Source organism: Morone saxatilis, unplaced genomic scaffold (genome assembly GCF_004916995.1).
Source record: "Morone saxatilis isolate NCDOM2014 unplaced genomic scaffold, NCSU_SB_2.0 Contig17, whole genome shotgun sequence".
NCBI classification, from domain to species: domain Eukaryota; kingdom Metazoa; phylum Chordata; class Actinopteri; family Moronidae; genus Morone; species Morone saxatilis.
This window is the reverse complement of record NW_023339729.1, coordinates 24,863,078-24,885,678: the sequence shown is the minus strand read 5'-3', so window position 1 is coordinate 24,885,678 and position 22,601 is coordinate 24,863,078. Positions and strand designations below refer to the sequence as shown.

General features: G+C 41.6%; 1 protein-coding gene across 1 annotated transcript in view; it reads right to left on the bottom strand.

Moving 5' to 3' along the window:
• Positions 1-22,601, bottom strand: part of LOC118327169 (slit homolog 1 protein-like) — a 56,911-nt gene that overhangs the window by 14,653 nt on the left and 19,657 nt on the right. The window contains exons 5-16 of the mRNA XM_035660435.1: positions 9,585-9,656; positions 7,927-7,998; positions 7,478-7,549; positions 6,893-7,056; positions 6,659-6,806; positions 6,326-6,397; positions 3,852-3,923; positions 3,272-3,343; positions 2,918-3,061; positions 2,645-2,808; positions 987-1,010; positions 182-326 (exon numbers count right to left, since the gene is read on the bottom strand). Coding sequence (XP_035516328.1) covers positions 182-326; positions 987-1,010; positions 2,645-2,808; positions 2,918-3,061; positions 3,272-3,343; positions 3,852-3,923; positions 6,326-6,397; positions 6,659-6,806; positions 6,893-7,056; positions 7,478-7,549; positions 7,927-7,998; positions 9,585-9,656 — 1,221 coding nt within the window. The remainder of the gene's footprint in view (positions 1-181; positions 327-986; positions 1,011-2,644; positions 2,809-2,917; positions 3,062-3,271; positions 3,344-3,851; positions 3,924-6,325; positions 6,398-6,658; positions 6,807-6,892; positions 7,057-7,477; positions 7,550-7,926; positions 7,999-9,584; positions 9,657-22,601) is intronic.

Sequence of the window (22,601 nt, the reverse complement as noted above, 5' to 3'; positions counted from 1 at the left end):
TGTGCAGGTGTGTGTTCTGTGTAGGTGTGTTTTCTGTGCAGGTGTGTGTTCTGTGCAGGTGTGTGTTCTGTGCAGGTGTGTGTGTTCTGTGCAGATGTGTGTGTTCTGTGTAGGTGTGTGTTCTGTGTAGGTGTGTGTTCTGTGTAGGTGTGTGTTCTGTGCAGGTGTGTGTGTATCTCACAGCTCTTCAGTGGAGGAGGGCAGGTGTTCAGGGAACTTGGTGAGGCGGAGGTTGGAGCAGTCGACCACGTTTGCCTCACAGCGACACTTGGCAGGACACACTGGCTTACTGTTACACTCGTAGCTCAGACGCCTGTCTTCAGTACCTAGACACACACACACACACACACACACACACATAGAGGGCAGACCAAAGGACTCATGTGGGTCAAACTGATGAAACAATCTCACGTCTCTCTTTGTAGTCTATAATGACTGACAGTTCTTCCCTTCAGTATGAACCTTTCTAACACCTGATTGGATGTACACACCGACACACAAATCTCTCTTTGCTTCAGATTGTTTTTAATTAGAAAGACTGGAAGCTGTTCTGGAAACATCAGATTCTCTTAAACTCCTGCATCTGCACAAACTAGTTTCCAGATAAATCTGAGACCCAAAATAATATCTACAAAACATTTGTTTGAGCTGACCACTCAGTGGATAACGTGAAGCAGCATCAGTCAGGTCCAGTTTGTGCATTTGTGCGTAAAATAACAAGAGAGTGAAAAACTTCTATTTCCCATAGAGGGATTAATAGTTTCCCCTCCTTCTGACTGAGTTAGAAACAAGAACACTGAGAGAAAACAGCAAGATTACGGATTTAAAAGCAGCCACGTCTGGTACTTCTCCCAGTGCCTGATGTTGTTTTTAAATCCTGTCAAGCTGATTGGTTTAAATGTATTTGTACTTGAGCGATCAGGCAGGCATGGTGTAGGTTTGACAGTCCAATATATACCAGAATACACACAGACAAACATAATCACCTGGGATGTGGTACTGCTCCTTGGCTGCCATGAAAAAGAAAGAGAAACAAAACCATGTCAGTCAAAAGGTTTGAAAGCTTCGAGGGAACAAACAGCCACACACACACACACACACACACACACACAAACTGGCCGCAGTACACTTTAACATTTTTAAAGATGAAAGAAGGCGTGAAACGATCTTTCTCCTTGTTCTGCTGTTTTATGGAAGTGATGTGTCGGCCTGCGAGCAGCTTTCCAGGCCTGGCAGTGGACTAAAGCGGCGTGGAGCAGTTTATGTGGTGATCAGAGAGCCTGCCATGGTTTCACTGGCCAGGGGCTGGCATCGCACACTGGCATGGGTGAATGTGGGTGACGGAGACAGCCGGGAGCTTTACAGGCGGCCAGTTACAGTCGCTGAGATTAACTATATTCATTCTCATCTTCGTGCTCTGTCACACTTCCCAACAAATACTGTAAACTTTCACACATAAACTAGTAAACACACTCTTTTGTTCAGTCTCTTTGTATCTCACACTTCAAATTCAAATGAATGATTCAAATCAAATCAAGTGTTACTGTTAAATACAAAACAATCACACACAGTACAGCGTATAGAGAAATTGCCTCACTCCAGAATGAATCACAAATAGATAAATAAAATAATGATAAATCTAACAGTTGAACAGAAGAAGGAAGTGTGTGTGTGTGTGTGTGTGTGTGAGTGAAGTAACCAGTGCAGGGGCTTCTCACTGTGTTACTAAACTAGCTGTTTACATATTTGTTTTTATCATTAGTTAATATCTGCACATAATAGCAGTTATTGGGTCTAAAACAACTAAAGGAAGTTAAATGTTTTTTATTCTAAAGGTTACTGGTTCTTTGCTGGCATTGGGATGTTGGAACATGAACATTTCCTGAACTTTACTTCATAAGAATAAGTCTAAAGCCCCTTTAGTGCCCCCTAGAGGTCTTAATGATCACTAAACGTGACAGTACAAAAGCATTACACAGAAATTCCATTCTTAGAATTTCTGAAAAAAAACCCATAAACATAAAACCTATTATTATTGTGAAAGCTACACACAACAAATTTACAATCTCAAATTTTTGAGATTTAGGGAAAGACTCCATGAGTTGTCTACTTCGAGTAGTCCCCGCTGTCCTGATACACTGTGGCTGTCTTCAAACATCAACATTATCTTAGCCGGAAACTAACTGCACTTGTAGTTGGAAAACAAGTCTGGGACAGTATCCAATCAAAAATCTCTCAAATTGGAATAATCTTGTATTTAGTACACCTTCTCTGACCTTAACTCGACTGCTTTATGATGTTTTATATGAGAGATATATGACAATAAGTTCTTGTTGGTTCTGGACAGAGCAGTAAACAACAGTCTGGATTTTGTAATAAGGACAGAGAAGTGACAGCAGAGTGTCACAAACTAATATATATGCTAATGAGTATGACAAAAGGCTTTTGGGGGATAATAATTCTGTATTTCTTACACATACTGTGTTATTTCTCTTGAGGAAAGCTTTGCTGTAGTTCTGCATCTTACACTATCAACTGTGGCTCATAAGTGTCACCACAGGTTCAACTCACACTCCTGTCTGTGTTTCATTATGTGTCTCCCTCACACACACTCACACACACACAAACACACACAAACACTGACCGGAGCAGCGGAACTTGTTGCTCTTGATCTGTGCGATGCGTTTGTTGGCGAGGCGGCGAGGGCTGGCGCAGCGTGCTCCACTGGTCTCTATGGGGTTGGAGCGCAGGAAGTCAGCCAGCCACTTCACATTACAGTCACACACGAAGGGGTTCTGGGCCAGGTGGCTGATGGGAAATCACAGGGGGCAGGACATCAGTCAGATCAGACTGAATGGAGTGGAACAGAACTGTAGTAGAACAGAACTTGAAACGGTATGTGTGAGTGTTTTCTTACAGCGTCTGGATGCTGTGCAGCGAGCTGAAGGTGCCTTTTGCCAGACTCTGGATTTTGTTGTCATATAGCGACAGCAGAGCCAAGTTCTCCAGATCTTTGAACACCGAGGCTCTGATGCAGTGGATCTTATTGGCGTTCAGCAACCTGATAAACACAAGACAACAACAGCACAATGAACTTGATGACATCTCGGTTCTTCACTTGGCAAAGCTGCACAGAGACAGTTTCCGTCCAACAATCTAACACATTCTGGGCACGTTCAAGTCATTTGACACCTGAAATTCCTTTGTGTAAAACACAGCAAGTGTAAATGTCAGTTCAGACAAATACATGCATGTTGTGGTTTGGACTTACAGCAGCTCCAGAGAGGCCAGGCCATCAAACACTCCGCCGGGCAGCTCAGTGATCTTATTACCATACAGAACCCTGCACACAGAGAACAGAGTTTTTCACTTCAGAGAAGCCGTATTGATATATATTCCATCAGTCTGTTAGTAGCTACCGTGATGTTTTATTATGAATATAATATAACAGTATGACTCTTATTTCATTGGTAAAACCTTTTGGTGCCTTTACTTTCCACTACAACCCTGCACGCATTTCCACACAATCAGAACAGAACACATAATACAAATTCACTATACGCATATGTACACATACTCACATATACACACAGACCCACAGGCCACCCATTGTTTATAAGTCCTGATATTTCATAAGGAATCTCTGTTTACAGAGAGCAGGCGCCACTTTTGAATTATTCAGACCAACAGAGGCACGCATACACGCATGCGGTGCAAACATACGGAGGTATAGACAGGCATAATACAGACATATGTAAACACATATTGGTAGAGGCACTCTCATCACACTTATTCACACACACACACACACACACACACACACACACACTGAGACAATCTGTGTTACTCACAGGGAGTTGAGAGCTCGGAGGCCGTGGAAAGCATCAGGAGCAATCTCAGATATCTGGTTGTTACTCAGGTCTCTGGGAATGAAACGCAGACAGAATCACACATACAGACTTCAGTCAAAGCAACCAGGAGAGCTTTTTTTCTCCAGAACCACTAAAAGCTTCATCTTTGTTTGAAGAAGAATGTAAGACTGCAACCGACTCCACTCTGTGAGCCATGACAGCAGGACTCACGATGTTACCCTTGATCACAATTTTAGCTTGAATAAACAAATGAAATCAGTAGTTTCCTCGTGTTTCTATCAGCTCAGGAAAAGCTCTCAGGTGAGACCGTTACTCTCTGTAAAGAAAAATAAATCATATAAATTATTTCCTGTATTGTCCACAACAGAATCTCTTCCTGTTTGGCTCAAACTTCTGCTGCTGGGGTTTTGACTTGAACTGAAAACAGTCCCTGTACGCCGATAATGGCTTTCTACTACTAATACTGGCTTAGCAGGAATTTTAAAATGTTATTAATAACCTTTAAAGCTCCAGGGGACATTTTGCCTGATATTGCTGAGCTGTTGTGTTATACTCGTCTGTGGACACCAGGGCACCTAGAACAGGTTCCTCCTTTTCAATCTCTTTTAAAAACTCACATTTACTTTTACTTAATTTAGATTTTACATGTTTTTTTTTAAATGACATTACTAGGTATTTAACATTTTACTAACAGTGATTGTTTTCATGTCTGTTTGTGATTATTTCATTATTTCATTTTATTTTATTATAACTGTTTTATAGCTTGGTTTAAATTTGTATGAGTTATTAAAAGACCTTTGTAACTGTACTTTGCCAAAAGTGCCATATAATTAACTTGAAATGAAGTGTTTAGTGATGCATTTTTCTCTCTATGTAACATTTCCATGTGCTATTCTCTGTAGTCAAACTAGAATAGAATGGTTTTATTGTTCATTTTTCTAATCCTCTAATCAAATCAAATCAAATAAAACGCATTTATAAAGAAGAGAAACCCCATTTCATGAGATGACTGGACCATAAGTGAGCTTCACACAAACTTTTCATAATAAAGGCGGTCTCTCAGAGAGCGAGAGCTGCTCTGCTGGCCAACTCTAAGTTTTTACATCTGTGGCAGGCCAGACCACAACATGTCAGATTATAAAACCCTTGTTCTGTTGCCACATGTCAGTCGCTCAAATGTCATAATAAATTTTAAAACTAACCACTTAAACCAGCCTGGTAATGTAATCAACCCCCCTCTTAGGGCTCGGGACGGTCTCACAGTGATGATGTAAGAGGACGAGGGGGGAGACAAGGATAAGATTGAGAGGAAAAGGAAAACCACAGAGAGACAAAGATGGAGAGAGAGAGAATGGCTGAGGATGGAAATGGGCAAAGGAAAAGAGAAAGGAAGAAGCAGTGAGAGTGGACAGAACAAAAGCCACAAAGAAAGAAGAGAAGAAAAAAGAAATAAAACAGGGTACAAGGCTATAAAGCTATAAACATTATTATTGTGGTCTAATGTGCATTTTTTTCAAAATATTCATCAGATCACAGTGACATGCGCTTGATTCACCATGCAAGACCCTCAAAAGACCTCTTTTGGGGATTGTATCTGCTTGTTGTCTGACATAAATCAAGTGCTCCTCCATGCTGGAAATCCAGTGGGGCTGTTTGTTATGTCAAGCAGGAAAACCACAGCCCGGTGGAGACAGAGGGAGAAGAGAGCGATCCAGTTGGCAGATCGGACTTTTAAACATGAAAACTGCCTCCGAAGCATTGCCCCTCTGGAGACAGACATACTGAAATCTCATTGGTTGAAGTGGAACTCAGTGGGCGGAGCATTAAAGCCACAGCTTCTCTGGCTAGATGGTGTTAGCTTAGCTGACTTTCAAACTACACTCATGAAGAAAAATTTATATTTAATCATTTGATGTCATAATAATCACAATGATACTGCAAATAATAGAAGGAAATATTTTAGTGCCGATGTTTCAGACAGACTGAACAATACAGGAAAAAAGATTCTTTATTTGAGTATTTACGAGCATAAATCTTTGGCCGTCAACATTCGAGGTGGGCCGTAATTACAGTATGTAAACTTAAAGGTCGAGGGTCTAGCATTTAGGAGGATGTATTGTCAGATATGGAATACAATATTCATAGGTATGTTTTCATTAGTGTATAACCACCTGAAAATTAAGTCTAGAGAATCGGTTTTCTAAATTAATTTATTGTCTATTTCCGTTGGCAGCAGGCTATGCACACACACATCCTTCTCCCCAGCTTCTTCTTTCCACGGGGAGGTGGGATGTATACCCTCCTCAGTTTACTTAACCTGGCTGATGGTTCTGTCTCTGTGCTCTTTTATTAAAAGGCCACACATGGGAAAATAAGTGACATTTATCTGAATGAATGTTTCTTTATCTCTGGAACTGTATTCTGTTGAGTTAGTTCATCTTCAGAAGACTCACATTCGACGAAGCTTCTTGTAGGAGGTGAAGGCACCCGGAGGAACCGACTTGATGCCATTCTGCTCCAAACGTCTTGAGAGAGAGACAGAGACAGAGAGAGAGACATTAATAATTTGCCTCCTGTCGGTCATTACACACCACAGCTGCCAGCTGGATGTTGCTTCCACCAACAGTAGTTTCCATTCAAACTACTCAAACATTTGTTCTCATGCAACATTCATTCAAAGCTCTGTTCTCCTGTCAGCCTTTACAGCATGCTTCTCATTCAAACTGAAAGATGCTTAATATCTTATATTAAAATTATTGAGAAACACTGCTCTAGACGGTGCTCACATCTCAGTCATGGCCTCAGGCAGGTGGGCGGGGATGGCAGTGAGGCCCCTCCCTCGACAGTCCACGATGTTGTTGCTGCAGGAACACATGGGAGGGCAGGAGCCGGACGCCAGGCTGCACGGCTGAACGAAGGCACTGCCGCCGTGGCCTACAAACAGATGAGAAAAACACCAACTTCAACTCCATCGTCTAACTTGGACCCGAGTGCGTTGTGTCACTGCTGGGCCACCGTACCTGAGCAGGCGAAGTCGCTCTTGCGCAGCTCGGCGAGGTTCAGGCCCCTCAGCGAGGGAGGGGAGCTGCACTGAGTGTAGAGGCCCAAAGCCGCCCGCTGCCGGAGCCATGGAGACAGCCAGGCCAGGTGACAGTCACAGCGCAGAGAGTTTGAGTGGAGACGACTGGGAGAGGAGGGGGAGGAAAAAGAGGAAGGGACGGAAAGAGGAGATCAGGAGGGAAGTGGAAGGTATGGAGGGAGGATGGAAATGATGGATACATTGTGCAAGTAAAGGGAGGACAAGTGAAGTGAATGAGGGATGGGGAATAAAGGGAAAAGGGCAGAAAATGGAAGTGTTCAGGGAAGGAGGAGAGAGTGGGACGAAAGAGAGGAAGAAATCGAGATAGGGAAGGATGAAGGAAGGAAGGAAAGGGCGAGCAAGAGAAGAAGGAGGAAATAAGGAAGGAGGGTGGAAAAGGAGGTCAAAGGAGAGAAGGAAAATGTTGGTTGAGTGTTGGTAAGTATCACATCTCATTGTGGTTCTGTTTCCAGAGTGAACAGTGTGGCATTCTGGGTAACGTAGTGCATTGACGGGGAGGACTCACAAGGTGCGGAGCTTCGGCATGTGGTTGAAACTGGAGACTGGAATACTGCTGATGTTGTTGTTGTTCAGCGTGCTGGGAGAGGGGGAGGCATAGAAACAGAGAGAAAGGACAGAAAGAGAGAGGAGGAATAATAACAGAGGGATAAAGGAGCAATGGGAGAAAAGATCAGAGAGAGGAAAGGAGAAAGAAAGAGGGAGAACAGGATTAGGAGAATGACAGGTGAGTGAGACATGATGGGAAGAAGGGAGAGAGGGGAGGAGAGAATCAGGATAAAAGGAGCAGAAAGGAATAAATAATGACAGGAATGAAGGGAGAGTGAGGGAAGTAGAGACAGAATGAAAAAGGCAACAGCATTATTTTATAAATTTAAAGTCTATTAGATACCAAGACAATAGAAGTGTATATTTCATCCTTCCAGCTGACTGTGCTGATCCCCACAGAATACTCACAGTACTTCCAGAGACCGTAGAGCTCGAAACGCCCCCTCCTCTATACAGCTGATATGGTTCTTATCCAGCTGACTGGTAATGAAAAAACAAACAAACACCACAATGACGTATATTTAGTTAATCAATCAGTTAAACCAACAAATGACTCAATCAAGAGAACTCCTTTTACACAGGTTTACTTAAAGCTCCTTCAGGGAACTTTCATGTTGTGTTGATTCTGGCGGCCCCTGTGGACAAAAGTAGTAGTGTTTCCACCGCCTCTCTGTTTGTTTGGGATTTAGAGGTATCTATCTATCTATAAAGCAAGACATCTCTGTCTGTCTGTGTTGTGTGTGTGGCTGTGTGTGTGTGCTCACAATATCTCTGCAATGATCAGGATCGAACTGACCTGAGAGTTTCAACATGGCTGCTGTGTGGTTTAAGGGTGTGCAACGTCGGCTTTGTTTGGGACTACAAATCATACCGTTAATAAATTATTTCATGAAATGGATTTTACGAATTCCGCTAGCATTGCCACGTATAGCCACCATATGCCAGGTGCGCATCCAGTAAGCCAATCACTGCAGAGCCCGTGTTGAAGGTGTTTCCCAGTTGTCTCCCCTGTCAATCTAAACCTGGCGGTACACTATAAGTCATATGGAGCTGTTATAATGGTAGTGATTGTAGATCCTGACCCACCAAACCATCCTGGATAAGTGACGAAGTTACGTTTTTCACTCTATAAGTTAACACAATTATTACATAATAATCACCAGCAGTAAACTGACTCCCTCACTCGCAAGACGAAGGAATGTTTTTAACACCTCCGCGATTTTTTCGCCGATGACAGACGCTGTTTTTGGGCAGAATGTAACGGAAGGTAGGACAGACAGGAGGACAGACCAGGCAGAGAGACGCTTCTCCAACGTAAGGGTACAGCTGTGGTATGACTTTTTTTTTCCTCGATGTAAATGTTTCCAAAGACAGTTACAGTTACTACGTCACTGTTGTTTGGTCCTGTAACATTGCTTTGTGGGAGACATTTCTCTTTATTAAGTTGAGTGAGAGAACCTTGTGCACGTTATCAGACTGTCTGACCGACACTGCCCTCTGCTCCGCGCCGTCGGCTTATCCTTCACCACTGTAGGCCGGTTAAAAAATAATGCGTCCTGATACTACCTCCAGAGGAGGACATTTCAGGAAATTTCCCCCCCTCCGCAGCATCTGAGTCTTTCACAACAGAGGAGGGTGTGGAGAAATTGTTCTCTTCCCAGTCTCTTCTCTCTCTCCTCTCCTCTCTGATGTATGCTGGCCTATATTAACAGGACTAATATTATATGTCCTAAAATGATCCCTGACGTCCCACCTTCAAACAAAACCGTCCAATTTGGCCATCCATGGAAAAAGCTACTTAACTCCCACTTTTCTATAGCAATACATACTTCCTACGGGCACTGCACTAGTCAAGTATTAAAATAAAACTGTTTTCATAACCAGTTCAGAACTTCTTGTAGTAAGATTAGCTTCAAACATACTGAGATCTTACATGATCTGTGGTGTAAGGAACTGGAACACTCTGACAAAGTACCACTGCTTCTGTGTGTGTGTGTGTGTGTTTTGTGTGTGTGCTGGTACGTGTGTGTGTGTGTGTGTGTGTGTGTGGGTATACTTTCACACACAGGTTTTTGAGGTCCGTGGCTCCCCTGAAGGCCCTCCTCGGGACGGCCTGGATGAAATTTTCACTCAGGTCCCTGAAAAACAGAGAAACAAAGAGAGAAACCTGCTGTTGAGAGATCCTGGTTTTATTTAAAGCTCAGTTGTGCACATTCAACATGCTCTGCAGATGCTTTTGGCATCGTGTGTTTTATCTGAATGTCATATTTGAAAAGAAGAGAAAGAGGCAACTGGTGCCCCAAATTAAAATAAATAGACAGAGAGAAAAACAGTCAACACACAAAACACATGCTTCCCATTTCCTCAGTTTAAGGAATCTTATTTATTTTAATTCCTCAATCGAATTATTGCTCAATACATTGGTAATAATGTTTTGTTATGCCATTAAAGCACACTGAAGAACCATCTGTGGAAGCCTGATGACTTACTGGTAATCAGATTCATTCATACCGAGACAGAGAAACATTTCAACATTACAATCTAAAATAGTTTTATATCTTTATATCTCTGCTGTTAAACACTGCGGCATCCTGCAGCTATCAGTGTATCAGTGTAGGGACTTTCAGGCCATTGCCAGCTTGTTTCATACCAATCTAAACATCAGTTGCTCTTTATCTTAATGTTGCATTTCCCCTCAGCCAGGAGGGGTTTGGGGGGGGGCAGACAATCAAAATGCTCACTCCCCAGAGACGGTTACATGTCCTACTAGCTAGTACTACCAGCAAGACACAGTCCTACAAACAGACAGACAGTGAAAAGGACCACAGCGGCGTCACAACACAAATCGACTTTGGTTGCCTTTGAATTTTCTGAAATGATCAGATTTGTGTATCAGGCCAGACAACAACAGAACCCATCTGATAAAAGCGTGCGTGCGTGTGTGTGTGTGTGTGTGTCTGTGTCAGATAAACCACATAGGAGGATGTGCATCATCTCTGGCTGCCCTGGAGGACGTCAGACACACTCCATTAACGTCAGGGTCAAACGAGAGAGCCTGACAGAGAGGAAACACTCACTTACTGAGACCCACACTGTCGATATAATAAATGTACTGTTTGTCTTTCAGAGCTTCAAAACTATGTCTCTGTGAAAGCAGATTAAAGTCACACAACAGAATCTAACACTGAACCTGAACCTTTAGTGTTTTCTCTGCAGAACAGTACGGTCGAGAAATGAGCAAACCAGTAGCATCTGTCGGTGTTGCCTTCAAAGGCAGATATTGTGTAGGGCTTTTAAACTTTAACTGAGAGTGAGATGTCCTTGAATGGCCACCGTACAGAGAATAAACCCATTGTTTTAGGGAAGGTTATGGCCTTTCTTCTTCTGGTGCCACCCTCAGAACAAACTTAACTTTATTTTTCCCACTTGTGGTAAAGATCTAAGAAGCTGCTGGCCCTTGTTATACATAATGCTGACGTTTGGACTTGTACAAGGGCTGCTTTGGTGGAGAATGCATTGTATATTGGAAAACAGTTGTGCAACATGTTTCATTTTGAGGGAACTAAAAATAGCAAAGTTTCTCTCCAATTTTATCCACCCAACAATTGTGTTTTCTGTTTGTATTGAGCATCACAGTCTTTTAAGGAGGCTAGCACGGCTATAAGACAGTGTGCAGGTCGGTCGGCATCTATAGTCTCAATCTGTGCTCAATCAATCTGTGCACTCTGTCAGTTACAGCGGTTTCTGTCAGAGGTTCAGCGGTAAACCAGAGGTCTCCTCTGTGTGGCCAAACCAGAGGAAGTATCATGGAGAGGTCAGTGGTCAGAAGCAGCAAGAAAAATACATCATCTCGACAAAACAAGACTAAAGAAAATTAGACTAAACTCGACACTGTCTGAGGTCTGTGATAAAAGCAGAGGTTTCACCGTGCGCTGCAGTGTTGGAGACATGAAGCAACCAGTGAAGGAGGTGATGAGGGATATACAGAGTGACAGAAGAGTCAAAAGGAGGACGGGCTGATGTGTGAGGTGGTACGAAACAAAGACAAACAAGAACATCAATTTAAAGTGTAAAAAGAAGTAAGGAGCATGTGGAGGTGATCAAGACTCCTCCAAGTGGAGGCATTTCGGACCTGCCTGACTGGGAGAGCCCGGAGCAGATCCAGAACACATCCACGGAGGAGCTGTATGATCGGGCTAAGGCTAAAGGATGTTTGTGCTGCTTGCTTAATCCCATCACCCAAACCGAGATGAGCAGTGAAATTAGCAAGAGATAAAAAGTCGGCATTACAGTCAGAGGGAGAGAAGAAATAAGCCGACAAGACTATGAGAAAAGGTGGAGCAGAAGAGAGGGATTGCTATGGTGATAGAGGGAGATGGAGGCTTGATAGAAAGAGACAGAGATGAAGTCTAGTTGTACATATAGTTTTTCTGCTTCATTACCAAGAGAGCTCAAGACCAATGAACCAAACTAACCCCTTATTTTTGTCTGTCTGTCCCTCTCCGTTCGCTTCCGGTAAACTTTACATCCACTCGTGGGTTTTAGTTCTGTTTGTCACAAATTATTAATTCATCCACAATACAATAAAAGAACAAAAAAGAGCCCAGCTAACAAGCGCTACTGCCGACACAACGTGGTAAGTGGTTTCAAAGTTTGAACCCTGGTCTTTTCAGGAAACACAGCCGGAAGCTTTAAAGAAAGCTTTCAAAGTTTCACTTTTTGAGTCAGCAATTTAATGGAACAATAAGATTCAGCAGCTTTGGAAAAAGTAAAATAAGATTTGATGGTAACTTTGATGAATTACCCATCTCAGGCATTATACAACTCTCAGAAAGTTCATGTTAATACAACTGGTTTTCCTCTTGGGAAATGTGACAGTATAATAAAGATATAGACGTTACTTAAAGCCCCTACTTGCCCCTATCTGGTAACCCCTGTGGACAAAAGTGGTAGTGTTTCTACCACCTTGTTTCATTGATTTCAAGGGGAATTTAACTGAATCAGGCATTAAGAATAACTATATAGACATAGCTAATCTTCTTGTAGGCCATATACAGGCATCACTGATACAGTGAGATTGTTTCATAACCAGTTAAAAATTCCTTGTAGTACGTTTTAATGATTTCATCTTCTAAAAAGTTCATTGCACAAATAAAATATTCCTTCAGCAGCAGGGAGAACACAGTGAGCAGGATTGATTCATCTAAACAAAACCAAAAAAAAAACCTTCTTAGTTTTCTTCTCAGATTTTATTTCACACACAGGGTATTCTTGTATTCCTGCAGATGTTTAAAGAAGGTTATAAGCGCAGTTTCTGTGGGATGCTTTGCTTGGGAGCTCAGGCGCTCATGGGGGATTGTCAGCACCCAAGGGGGAAATCATACTGTCAGCTGATAATATCAGGGTAATTGGGCACAGCAGAGAATAGGCCAAGCAGTGAGCTTAGCCTGTGTCTAGTCCTATATTAAACTTCCTTGGTGTCCAGACAGTCCCCTTTAGGATTTGACCGCTCTGACATCACATTGTGATCTGCTGCCGTCTGATCTAACCGGCTTCAACAAGCCCACAATAACAACACACAGAGGAAGATGCAACCAGTATAACGCATCCCATTCATACATGTAGGGTAGCAATAGCTAGCAAAAGTAGTAAGGCTGGGAGATTGGAAAGACATATTGGCGATTGGACGGTTGTTTTTTTAGGCAGATTTTTTTATTTTGCTATTTTAATGGACTGCTTGTGACTGAAGAGTGAGAGCTGCTCAGTTCAGTGCAGTTAACACACTGAGCTGGAGAACCAGTGAGAGGAAAAACAGCTGCGGAGCCAGAGCATTTTCATATCCAACTGCTGTCAATTAAGGGTTTATTTCGACTAGTTTGAAGACAGGAAATGCAGTGACAAGGTGATTCACAGAGGCTCCAACCAGGACTGTTACTCCGCGGAAGATAAGGACACGACAGGGACAGGCTTTTACGGGAGAGTTTTATTTTGTTTCTTAGGCTGGTCTTAGTTCAGTAAAAGAGAGAAACTTGAATTCAGAAGGTGTTTTTATATTTTTTCTTTTCCATTCTTGACATTTTGTGAGTTTATTTTCTTTTTTAAAGCTATGAGCACTTCTTGCATGTAGTGAACTCATTGGTTCAAAAACCATCTAGAACAGACTTTGACATTGGTAACCATGGTTACCAATCATATGCCTGGGTGCCAAAACTCGCGCACACACACACACACACACACACACACTCACACACCAATATTAAAGATGCTTTCCCATCAGGTTGTCAAGATATCTGTTGCTGGGACACCAGTAGGCTGGATATGGTGTTTACTGGAGGGAAACACAGGCTGGTCACAGCTGGGCGTGTGTGTGTGTGTGTGTGTGTGTAGACAGTAGGTCGTCTAATAATATTTGCTCTCTCTCCTGCAATCTCCTCTATTCATTTTCTGATCTGTTCTGTCATCTGTTGTGTCCATGTCCTCCCTCCCCTCTGTCCTTCCTCGCACCTCCTCGCCCTCCCATTGTTCCGCCGTCTCCTCCTGTCGTTTCAATATCCTCCTCCTCCCTCCGTCCCTCGCTCGCTGCCCGCAGAGGAGGGTGAGAAAGGTAAACTTTCCCACTCGCTCCCTTGTCGTCTTTAACTCGTCACCTCTCTCTGTCCATCGTCTGTCCCGGCTACGGGTCACACACGGGTCAAAGAAGCATTCCAACTGTGCTGGTATTTCCTTTTACAAACAAATGTGGTTGTTCTTGATCGCTGATACATTTACTTGTTTTATCCAGCTGCAGACATTTCCTACTCTTTCCCATTTTGGTTTTATTTTTATATTGTGTTGACATTAACAGCTTTTAAGTCCCATCACAACTCAAAGTGCCATCTAAAGTATATAGCTATACAGCATCAGAAAATCCAAGCCTACTGTAAATGCAACCAAGAAGCACAAGAGATGCAATACAATCTGACTGCTCAAACCACCTCAAAACATTTACTTCACTCCTGCCCAAGTCTAAGTACTTCAGTTCTGGGGACGTAGTCTCTACTGGGTCTTTACTGCTGTGAGGATGGTAGCTGAAGTAAGACAGAAATTATTCTGAAACTCTTCGCTGTTCCTGTCTTGAATAAAACAGTGGTAGATAACTAAACTTCATACTCAAAGATAGGCTGTTCTATTTCCACACATCCGGTTTAACTATTTTGTGTGTGTAGCTTTTTCAGGTAAAGCCATGTGAGGATATTCATGATTATTGTGATTCATGATGATCACATTAATGGAAGTTCAGCATACGCAGTAATATTGTTTATCGTCACATCCCTATAGTCACAAGCTTCCGCTCTCTCTCTAGCATATCCACACACTCACTACGCACACACGTGTGTGTCCTATCCTGCGGTCTCACCCTTTCACACAAATGTCAATTTGGCTCTGTTACAAGAGGGGGAACCACAATGACCGACTTTGTACGACTTTGTACCTTTATAAAAGTGGAGACAGTGCAACAATCCCGCCTTGAACAGGCTGTGTAAAAGGGGATGTGATTTTATATGACCCTTGAAAAAACACATGTACTTTACTGTACTGTAAATGGGGCCATATTAACACTCCTCAATCATTTCACAAAGAATGCAGCAGTTTGAGTTGCTCCTTTATTATCCCTCGGAAAACTGAGTCAGTGCTTAAAAAATTCCCAACTAACAAGATACCACAAACGCTATGGTGGTTTTGGAAGGTTTTCAGTGATTATTTACGGCCGTACATAGTTAAAGTGGTGTGTCCTGGGGGGGAGAAAACAGTAAACACACCCCTGAGAACACTGATGCTGGGTCTAATAAGTTACACCTTTCTTACTTTCACACAAACACTGACTAACTCTCACACACACAAACACACTACATCCAGGCAGGTCAGCGACAACATAGTTCATATTTTATTGTCATAGTTTGGTCCCCTCCTCAACCACACACACACACACACACAGTACGAACAAGTTTTCATCCATCTACACGACCAGAAGATACGGAGAAACACATAGAGGAGGAAAAGAAAGATGATATGAGAGAGAGAGTAAACAAAAGAAGACAAAATAAACTGAAGGGGAGACCCAACAGAGTGAAGAGAGAAACCGAAGTTAGAACCAGATGTGAAGCACAACAAAGAATAAATAAGTAAACTGATGCAGCATCAGGATGCAGACAACTGCGGTCGACTAGAAAACCACAGTTAGAGAGGATGACCCTAAAAAGACCTGCCAGACACACACACACACACACACACACACACACACAAGAGGGGTTAAGCAGGATGTCAAAGTAAGAAAGACAAGAGGAAGCTGATCAGACTTGATCCAGCAGATTACACACTCACACATTTACAAACATGTCACAGTTATTTTGAGACTTAAGAGATATCCTGAGGGATTTGCACAGAGATGAAGAGAGAGCAGAAAAGAACATTAAATCTGAGTGAGAGGAAGTGAGAGAAGAGAGAAGAAATCCAGTAGTTGTGAGACATTTACAGACATTTGATTTCAACAAGTAAAACAACAAAGTTCCAGTAAAGAAAGCAGCAAGAAAAAACTAACACAGAAACTTCTCCACTGTTGATCTGTAATTTTAATACAAAGGAAACCTTAATGCGAAATATTACTTTAGACGAGAATGTGTTTCTAACTTAGTGGCAAGCGTTTGGGGGAGGAACTTGAACATAGCCAGGTCCATAAAGACATGGTTTTCCCAGTTTAGTGCGGAAGAACTGGGATGAAAATCCCTGCAGCCGGGTTTTAAAACCTGGTGGAAAGCCTGAAACGTCAGTGTACATTGTGGAGGAACTATGAGTGTTTATAACGCACTGACATATGTGAGAAGTGGATTATGTTGCTGACATATTTTATACATATTACATATATGCATAAAACATTTTGCACTGATTCTGGTTTGTAACTTTGGCTGCTGTCCTCCATGATTGATGGTTGCAAATCTGCAACTTCAATGTACTAAATTCTGTGGCAAACTGGTCCTTTAAAGAAGGATTTCTGATGGGGGTATTTCTTTAATAAGACTCTGTTATCCTTCCTGCTCTGTGTAAGATGATGTAACACAAAAGAAAGAGCCGGTTCATGGCAGCTTTCAACAATAAAAGACAATCAAACAACCCAATCTACTCTGAATTCCAACTGTATGCAACTAGTGTGTATGAACATCTTTGTGAGGGAAGCACAATAATATCCAGTGCATGTTTCTGTCTGACCAAAGAGTAGCAGATCAGATACACATGCTTATATTTATATGAAATAATCATTGCAAATCAATGCAAGCTCATTTTGCGTGCCCAAGCACTGCTCAACCCCACAGAGGTTCATTTTTAATTAGAATGGTGGTCCCAAAGATACCACATAAAATATATGTAAGAACCTTGTAGAATATTGTTGTCCATCTGTTTGATGGAATGGTACAGCTATAAAAACATGTTTGTTGGGGGTCACTGAAGCGAGCAGATATAAAATATGATGTCAAACAATTTATTTATGATTTTTTTTAAAAGCTTCTTACAGTATGTGTGAATTTCAGGAGAAAAGTTTAAAAGAACAGCAGATGCCATAAAAAAGGAAAACAGAAGGGTTTGGTGAGAGAAACTCTTCTTGTTTGATTTCTGAAGCCCACAAACATTCATTTTTCTCATTTCCCTCCTGTCTTTGTGTCAGCCACAGAGCTGCAGGCGGAGAGCTCACACAGACAAAACACAGCATGAAGGGACAAAACAACACACACATACACACACTCAGCATGAACACGCAAACACACCACGCACACATGCTAAATATTAGCCTCACACAACATCCAGAGGAAACATGGCTGCCCCTTAATTCAACGCAATCCGAGCATATTACGCCACAAACACGCTACAACTCACACACACACACACACACTTCACAGCGTATGCGTGACATGTTCCTATTAGTGTTCACAAACACAAATACACTGGGTGAATGTGCACAACCCGCAGCCACTGAGCTGAGAAAGTTCATGACCCGATGGCACGAAGAAGGCTGTAACCACGGAAACCAGGTAAATATTGTAAAGGTCCTCTCAACCTCTCTGGCTCTCTCTCTCTCTCTCTGTCTCTATCGCTTCACTTTCATTCTTGCTTTATGTCAAATAAAAGAAGTTCAAATGTGCGGATACTTAAATTAGCATCATAAGAGTGTGTCAGTACAGAGGTCAGCGTGTTACTGTAATGCCTTAATAACACTCAGAACTACTTTATTACATTTTCCACATCATACGTTCTCCTTTAACATTGATTTTATATTCACTTACTACTTCATTTTTCAAACTCTAATTGGATTTTTCTCTTCATATCTGTATTTTACATGATGATGGATCTATTAAGAAAATGAAACCCACAATCAAGCAGTTGCAAGGAGGACTTTGACTTGAAAGATAAATTCATATATTACATTAAAATAGGGATGCACGATATGGATTTTTTTTTCAGCCGATATTATTATGCGATCATTCTTGGCCGATACGAGAAAATAACCGATAATTTCACATTTTTGTATTTAAAAAAAGTTCACAACCTGTAGTTTATGCAGACCTCGGTGGATGGATGATTTAATATTCCATAGCTCCGACAAAACCAAATTAAATCAGTATTGTTAATAGACTCTTCAGAGGTTCATACATTTTTCGAGTAGTTTTACAAACAAACTTTGGCTTTCATGGACACTAAAGCCTATCAAACAGAATAATACATAATAATGCAGTTCCCCCATTATTAGGAGACTGTTTTATTGGCCATTATAATTATTGTGAATCTCTAATAGGCAATCTAGTTTTGGATTTTTAATCTTTAATCTTCTATGTGTGGCGGTATTTGCCGTAGTTATGTTCAATAGATTAAATTTTCCTTCGCTCAAAATAATGTGTTACACACAGGAATTTAATTTCACAGCACAAATGTACGCTACATTATAGGGCAGCCGTCAAGCAGTAAACGGAGGTTTGAGGGAACGGGATTATTCCCAAGCTGTGGAATATCTTCCCGATGCTGCGAGTCCAGTCTGATTTTAACGGTGGAGGTTTGCATGAAAGTGACCCAACCAGATACAGACACACAAACATTCAAACTCAAACTGTGACTGTGTCTACTTTAGGACCTTTTTTAGAAGCCAAGAAAAAATTGAAGAGAAGTGAAATTAATAAAGTTCTGATTTAAGACAGATGACTGTTTTGGTTTTAAACAACATAATGGACTAAAGATGAAGACTTATTTACTTCATGAGGACAAAAAGTCAAAGACAAAGACAGATTTGGTGCACAAAGCAAAACAAAATACCATAATGTTTCTTTAAAAGGAGAAAAGAAGACATTCCTCCTCCTTTCATTACCCTCTATCCTTCATTTTATTCTCTTGTATTTTCTCTTCATCTCTCATTTTAACTCCCTCTCTCTGTATCCCTTCATCCTTTCTATTCTTTATTCTCATCGTCACTTCACGTCTTTTCTATCTTCCTAATATATTCTCTTTTTTCATGAGGGCGTTTCTTGTTCTTCTCACCTCCACCTCTCCTTCCTGTTGCTCTTTCCTTTATTACACCTGTCCTTCACTCTCTTTGCTGTCCTCCTTCCTTCTCAACATTGTCTCTCTTGCCCTCATCTTCTACCTTTCCTCCTCTGCCCTTGCCTCTTTTCCATCATTACTCGCTTCTTTCCTTCCCCCGCTTTATTTCTCTTCCCTTCCTCCATCCGCAGGGGAGCAGAGCGCTTAATTGAAAAACCCCCGCTGGTGGATGAGGGAAAGGTGATGGGAGGAGAGAGGAGAGTGAGGAGGAGGAAAAGAAGGACAGAAAATCCCCAGTGGGAGAGAGAGAATGAAAATGAAACACTGAAGAGGTGTGAGAGCTGAATGTGACTGTCCGCTGTCTCTCTCTAATATTTATCTTACTGCCAATCTAAGATTAGTGATTGGCTGTTTGAACAGTCGTGTGTGTTTTTTCCCATCATGCTTTTGCCTCCGCTCTCACCGTGTCGGCTTTACTTTGGACAGACATGACAGGAGAACTCGCTGTTCCTGACCTGACCTCCCACAAACACGCACGCAGACACACACTGCGGACCAAAGAATAACAGCCGAGGAGGTTTTTGTAGAGGGAGTGATGGTGTCGGTCCTCGCCACGGATCCTGTTATCCTGCGTGAGGCTGTTACCACAAACGGCGGGGGAGCGTCCCACGGTCCCAGCTTTAAGGGAACTCAAATTCTGGGAAAATCCTGGTTCTGTGTGTTCTGCAATGACGGATTTGAGCCGCATAGACAATGTAAATATAGAAATGCATGCATGTGCAAATGGACTGAACACATGCAGGCATTTCTGCCGTCGGCTGGATACTTTTCATCCAAAGCCCATCGCACTAAGAGTATGTTACGTTTTAGCTTGGGAGGCACTATTAGGAATAAAGTAAACATAATAATACCACAATGTGAATAGTTAAAAACTTTCGCTGCATTAATCAACAGTTTTAACACTGTTAAATGGTTTCATGTGTTGCTCGCGGTGACGAACCGACAGAAAAGGATCTCTAGGGAGCGTTTTAGCCTCTTTCAGCTCTGTGTTTTTGTTTCGTGGCACATTTACTGTATGTGAACTCTGATCAACCTCGTTCAGCTCTGAAAAATCCTCTATATACTGCCTGTCCAGCATCTAGTGAATGGAGTCCAAGCATCTAGGAGGCTCTCAAGGCTCTCAAACTGCAGGCTCCTGGGCCATTTCCGGCCCTGAATCCCGCTCCCTCACATGAATATAATCAGGCTTGCAAGATTATTATATTTTGATACCATTAATCACATTTTTTTTAAATTTATTGAATTTGCTGCAAAATAATGGTAAAAGTCACAGGTGCCTTTTGGCTGCAAACAACAAAGATGATATAAAATGATGATATAACAAATGTGCATAGAAACTGTTAAGTATGATGTCAGTAATGGAAATATTTTGCTTGAACGCCCTGCTATGAGAAAACAATACCAGCAGTGGACCCAAAGCCAGTCTGAGTCTGAGACCCCTGCCCTACAGTCTATGTGAGTGAAAATTAGAATACATCCCTGACATTGGATAATGTTTCATGAGTTAATAAAAACTATAGCTCCTTAATGCAGCCAATCTTGTACACTGGATACTATACAATGTACAAAACATTTAAAGGGATGTTGACTGTTTAAACTGACAGCAGATTAAAGTATATCAGCTGTAGCTGATTCACATAAATTCCATGAAATTAAATCTGAAGCTAATGAATATTTCTGTTATTATCAACAAACCAAGGCCACTTGTTCATACTGAAGATGTGAACATTATGTGAACAAACATTACTACTACAAACAGGAGTACAAAGTATATTTTCTTTTTGCTGCAGACTTGATTCTCTAGTAGTGAGTGAGTATTTCCTGCAGCAGGGCGCTGTTATATAGGATTGAGTAACCTGTAGCATCTGTGTTCATGTTAATGAAGTCATCCAGTGCAACAGTATAGCTAATTGATGTGTTCTTAATAGTTGTTGGCTTGTCTCATGAAAAATAAGGTGTGCTGGACTATGTAGACTAAAATATGAAGACTGTCCCAAAGCTCAAGATAATCTGCATCTTCTGCTGCAGCACAAAACTCCTACATCTTACATGTACTGTAACGAAATGCAGGTCGTAATGCAGGGTACATGTACTGCTTGTGTCAATCTCATTTATAAAGCCAATATCAAAAAAATGACGGATTTGCCTCAAGGTGGCTGGAACGACTAATTTGCATCAGAATAATATGCTATGTTTTAAATTAAGAGTTATACTCACTATGGGTAATTTTCCATTAAATGAACAAATTTAAACATTGAAATGCCTGTGAGATTTTAGATGGTGCACACAAACACTGGGAGGAAAATGCAGGGGGACAGACTGTAAAGATCCACATACACCCAATTATCTCACAACTCAGTGAGACAGCAGACACACAAAACTGCATAAATGCAAAATTATCACAGGCAGACTCAAAATTAATTAATGCATGTGCACACTTAGTCTCTCACACTCTCTTTGATACTGCAGACACACCTATAAATAATTATGTCACGCAATCACACACAAAAACTCAGCACACACTGATGCTGTAAAGATGCAAATCTTGGTAATTAGCACACAGGCACACGTAGGAAAACAGACAATGATACTGTACAAATGCAAATACAAGCAATTATCTGACACAGTTACAGTCACACACACACAGACGTATCACTCCAGTGTGCTCTTCCTCTCTCACAGTACATTAGTCGGGTAAACAGCGAGGTCACATTCCGGTTAGCCTCTCAACAGCCGCAGCCCGGCAGCTGCCATCACCACCTCTGTCGGCTTCACACCGTTAATTAGCCGCCCTCAGATGCCAATCAACTGCGCTAATGAGGACAGCTCTGCCTTTCTGCCTAATGAGAGAAACTCTCCAAGTGTCTGAGGGGAAAGTTACTGTAACCGCAGGGACACACACGAAGAGACACATTAAATCATGCACACACACATTTACATTTTCATTTTGTGCATACATCCTCCTACTTTCGTCATTTATGTTTGTTGATTGGTTTACTTTAATGTGGTAACACAAGCAACAAACAGACATTGTGCATTTAGCCACAACTGTGTAGAAACTGAATGTTCAGAACATGTTGAGCACATGACTGGACATGAATAGAATATAGAGCAAGAATGGTGGAAAATAGACATGGAGAAAACAAGTATCCATTGTCACTGTTCTTTTAATGGAAGAAACATTTCACATTTCACATTTTTCAAGCCTACAGGGGACAATTTCAGAAGAAGGAAACCAAAAACAGCAAAAATATTTTGCTTTTGCTGTGTCGAGTCTCTGGGACGCTTCTTAAAAAACAATTACTGAACATGACGTGAAGGTGTGACGTCATTGCGATATAAGGAACATACTGAATGTATTTTCTTCCACATAAATCTATCTAAAAAAAAATAAAACAAATAAAAAAACTGCAATTTCCCAGCTTGGGATCAATAAAGTATATCTATCTATCTAGCAGACGTCA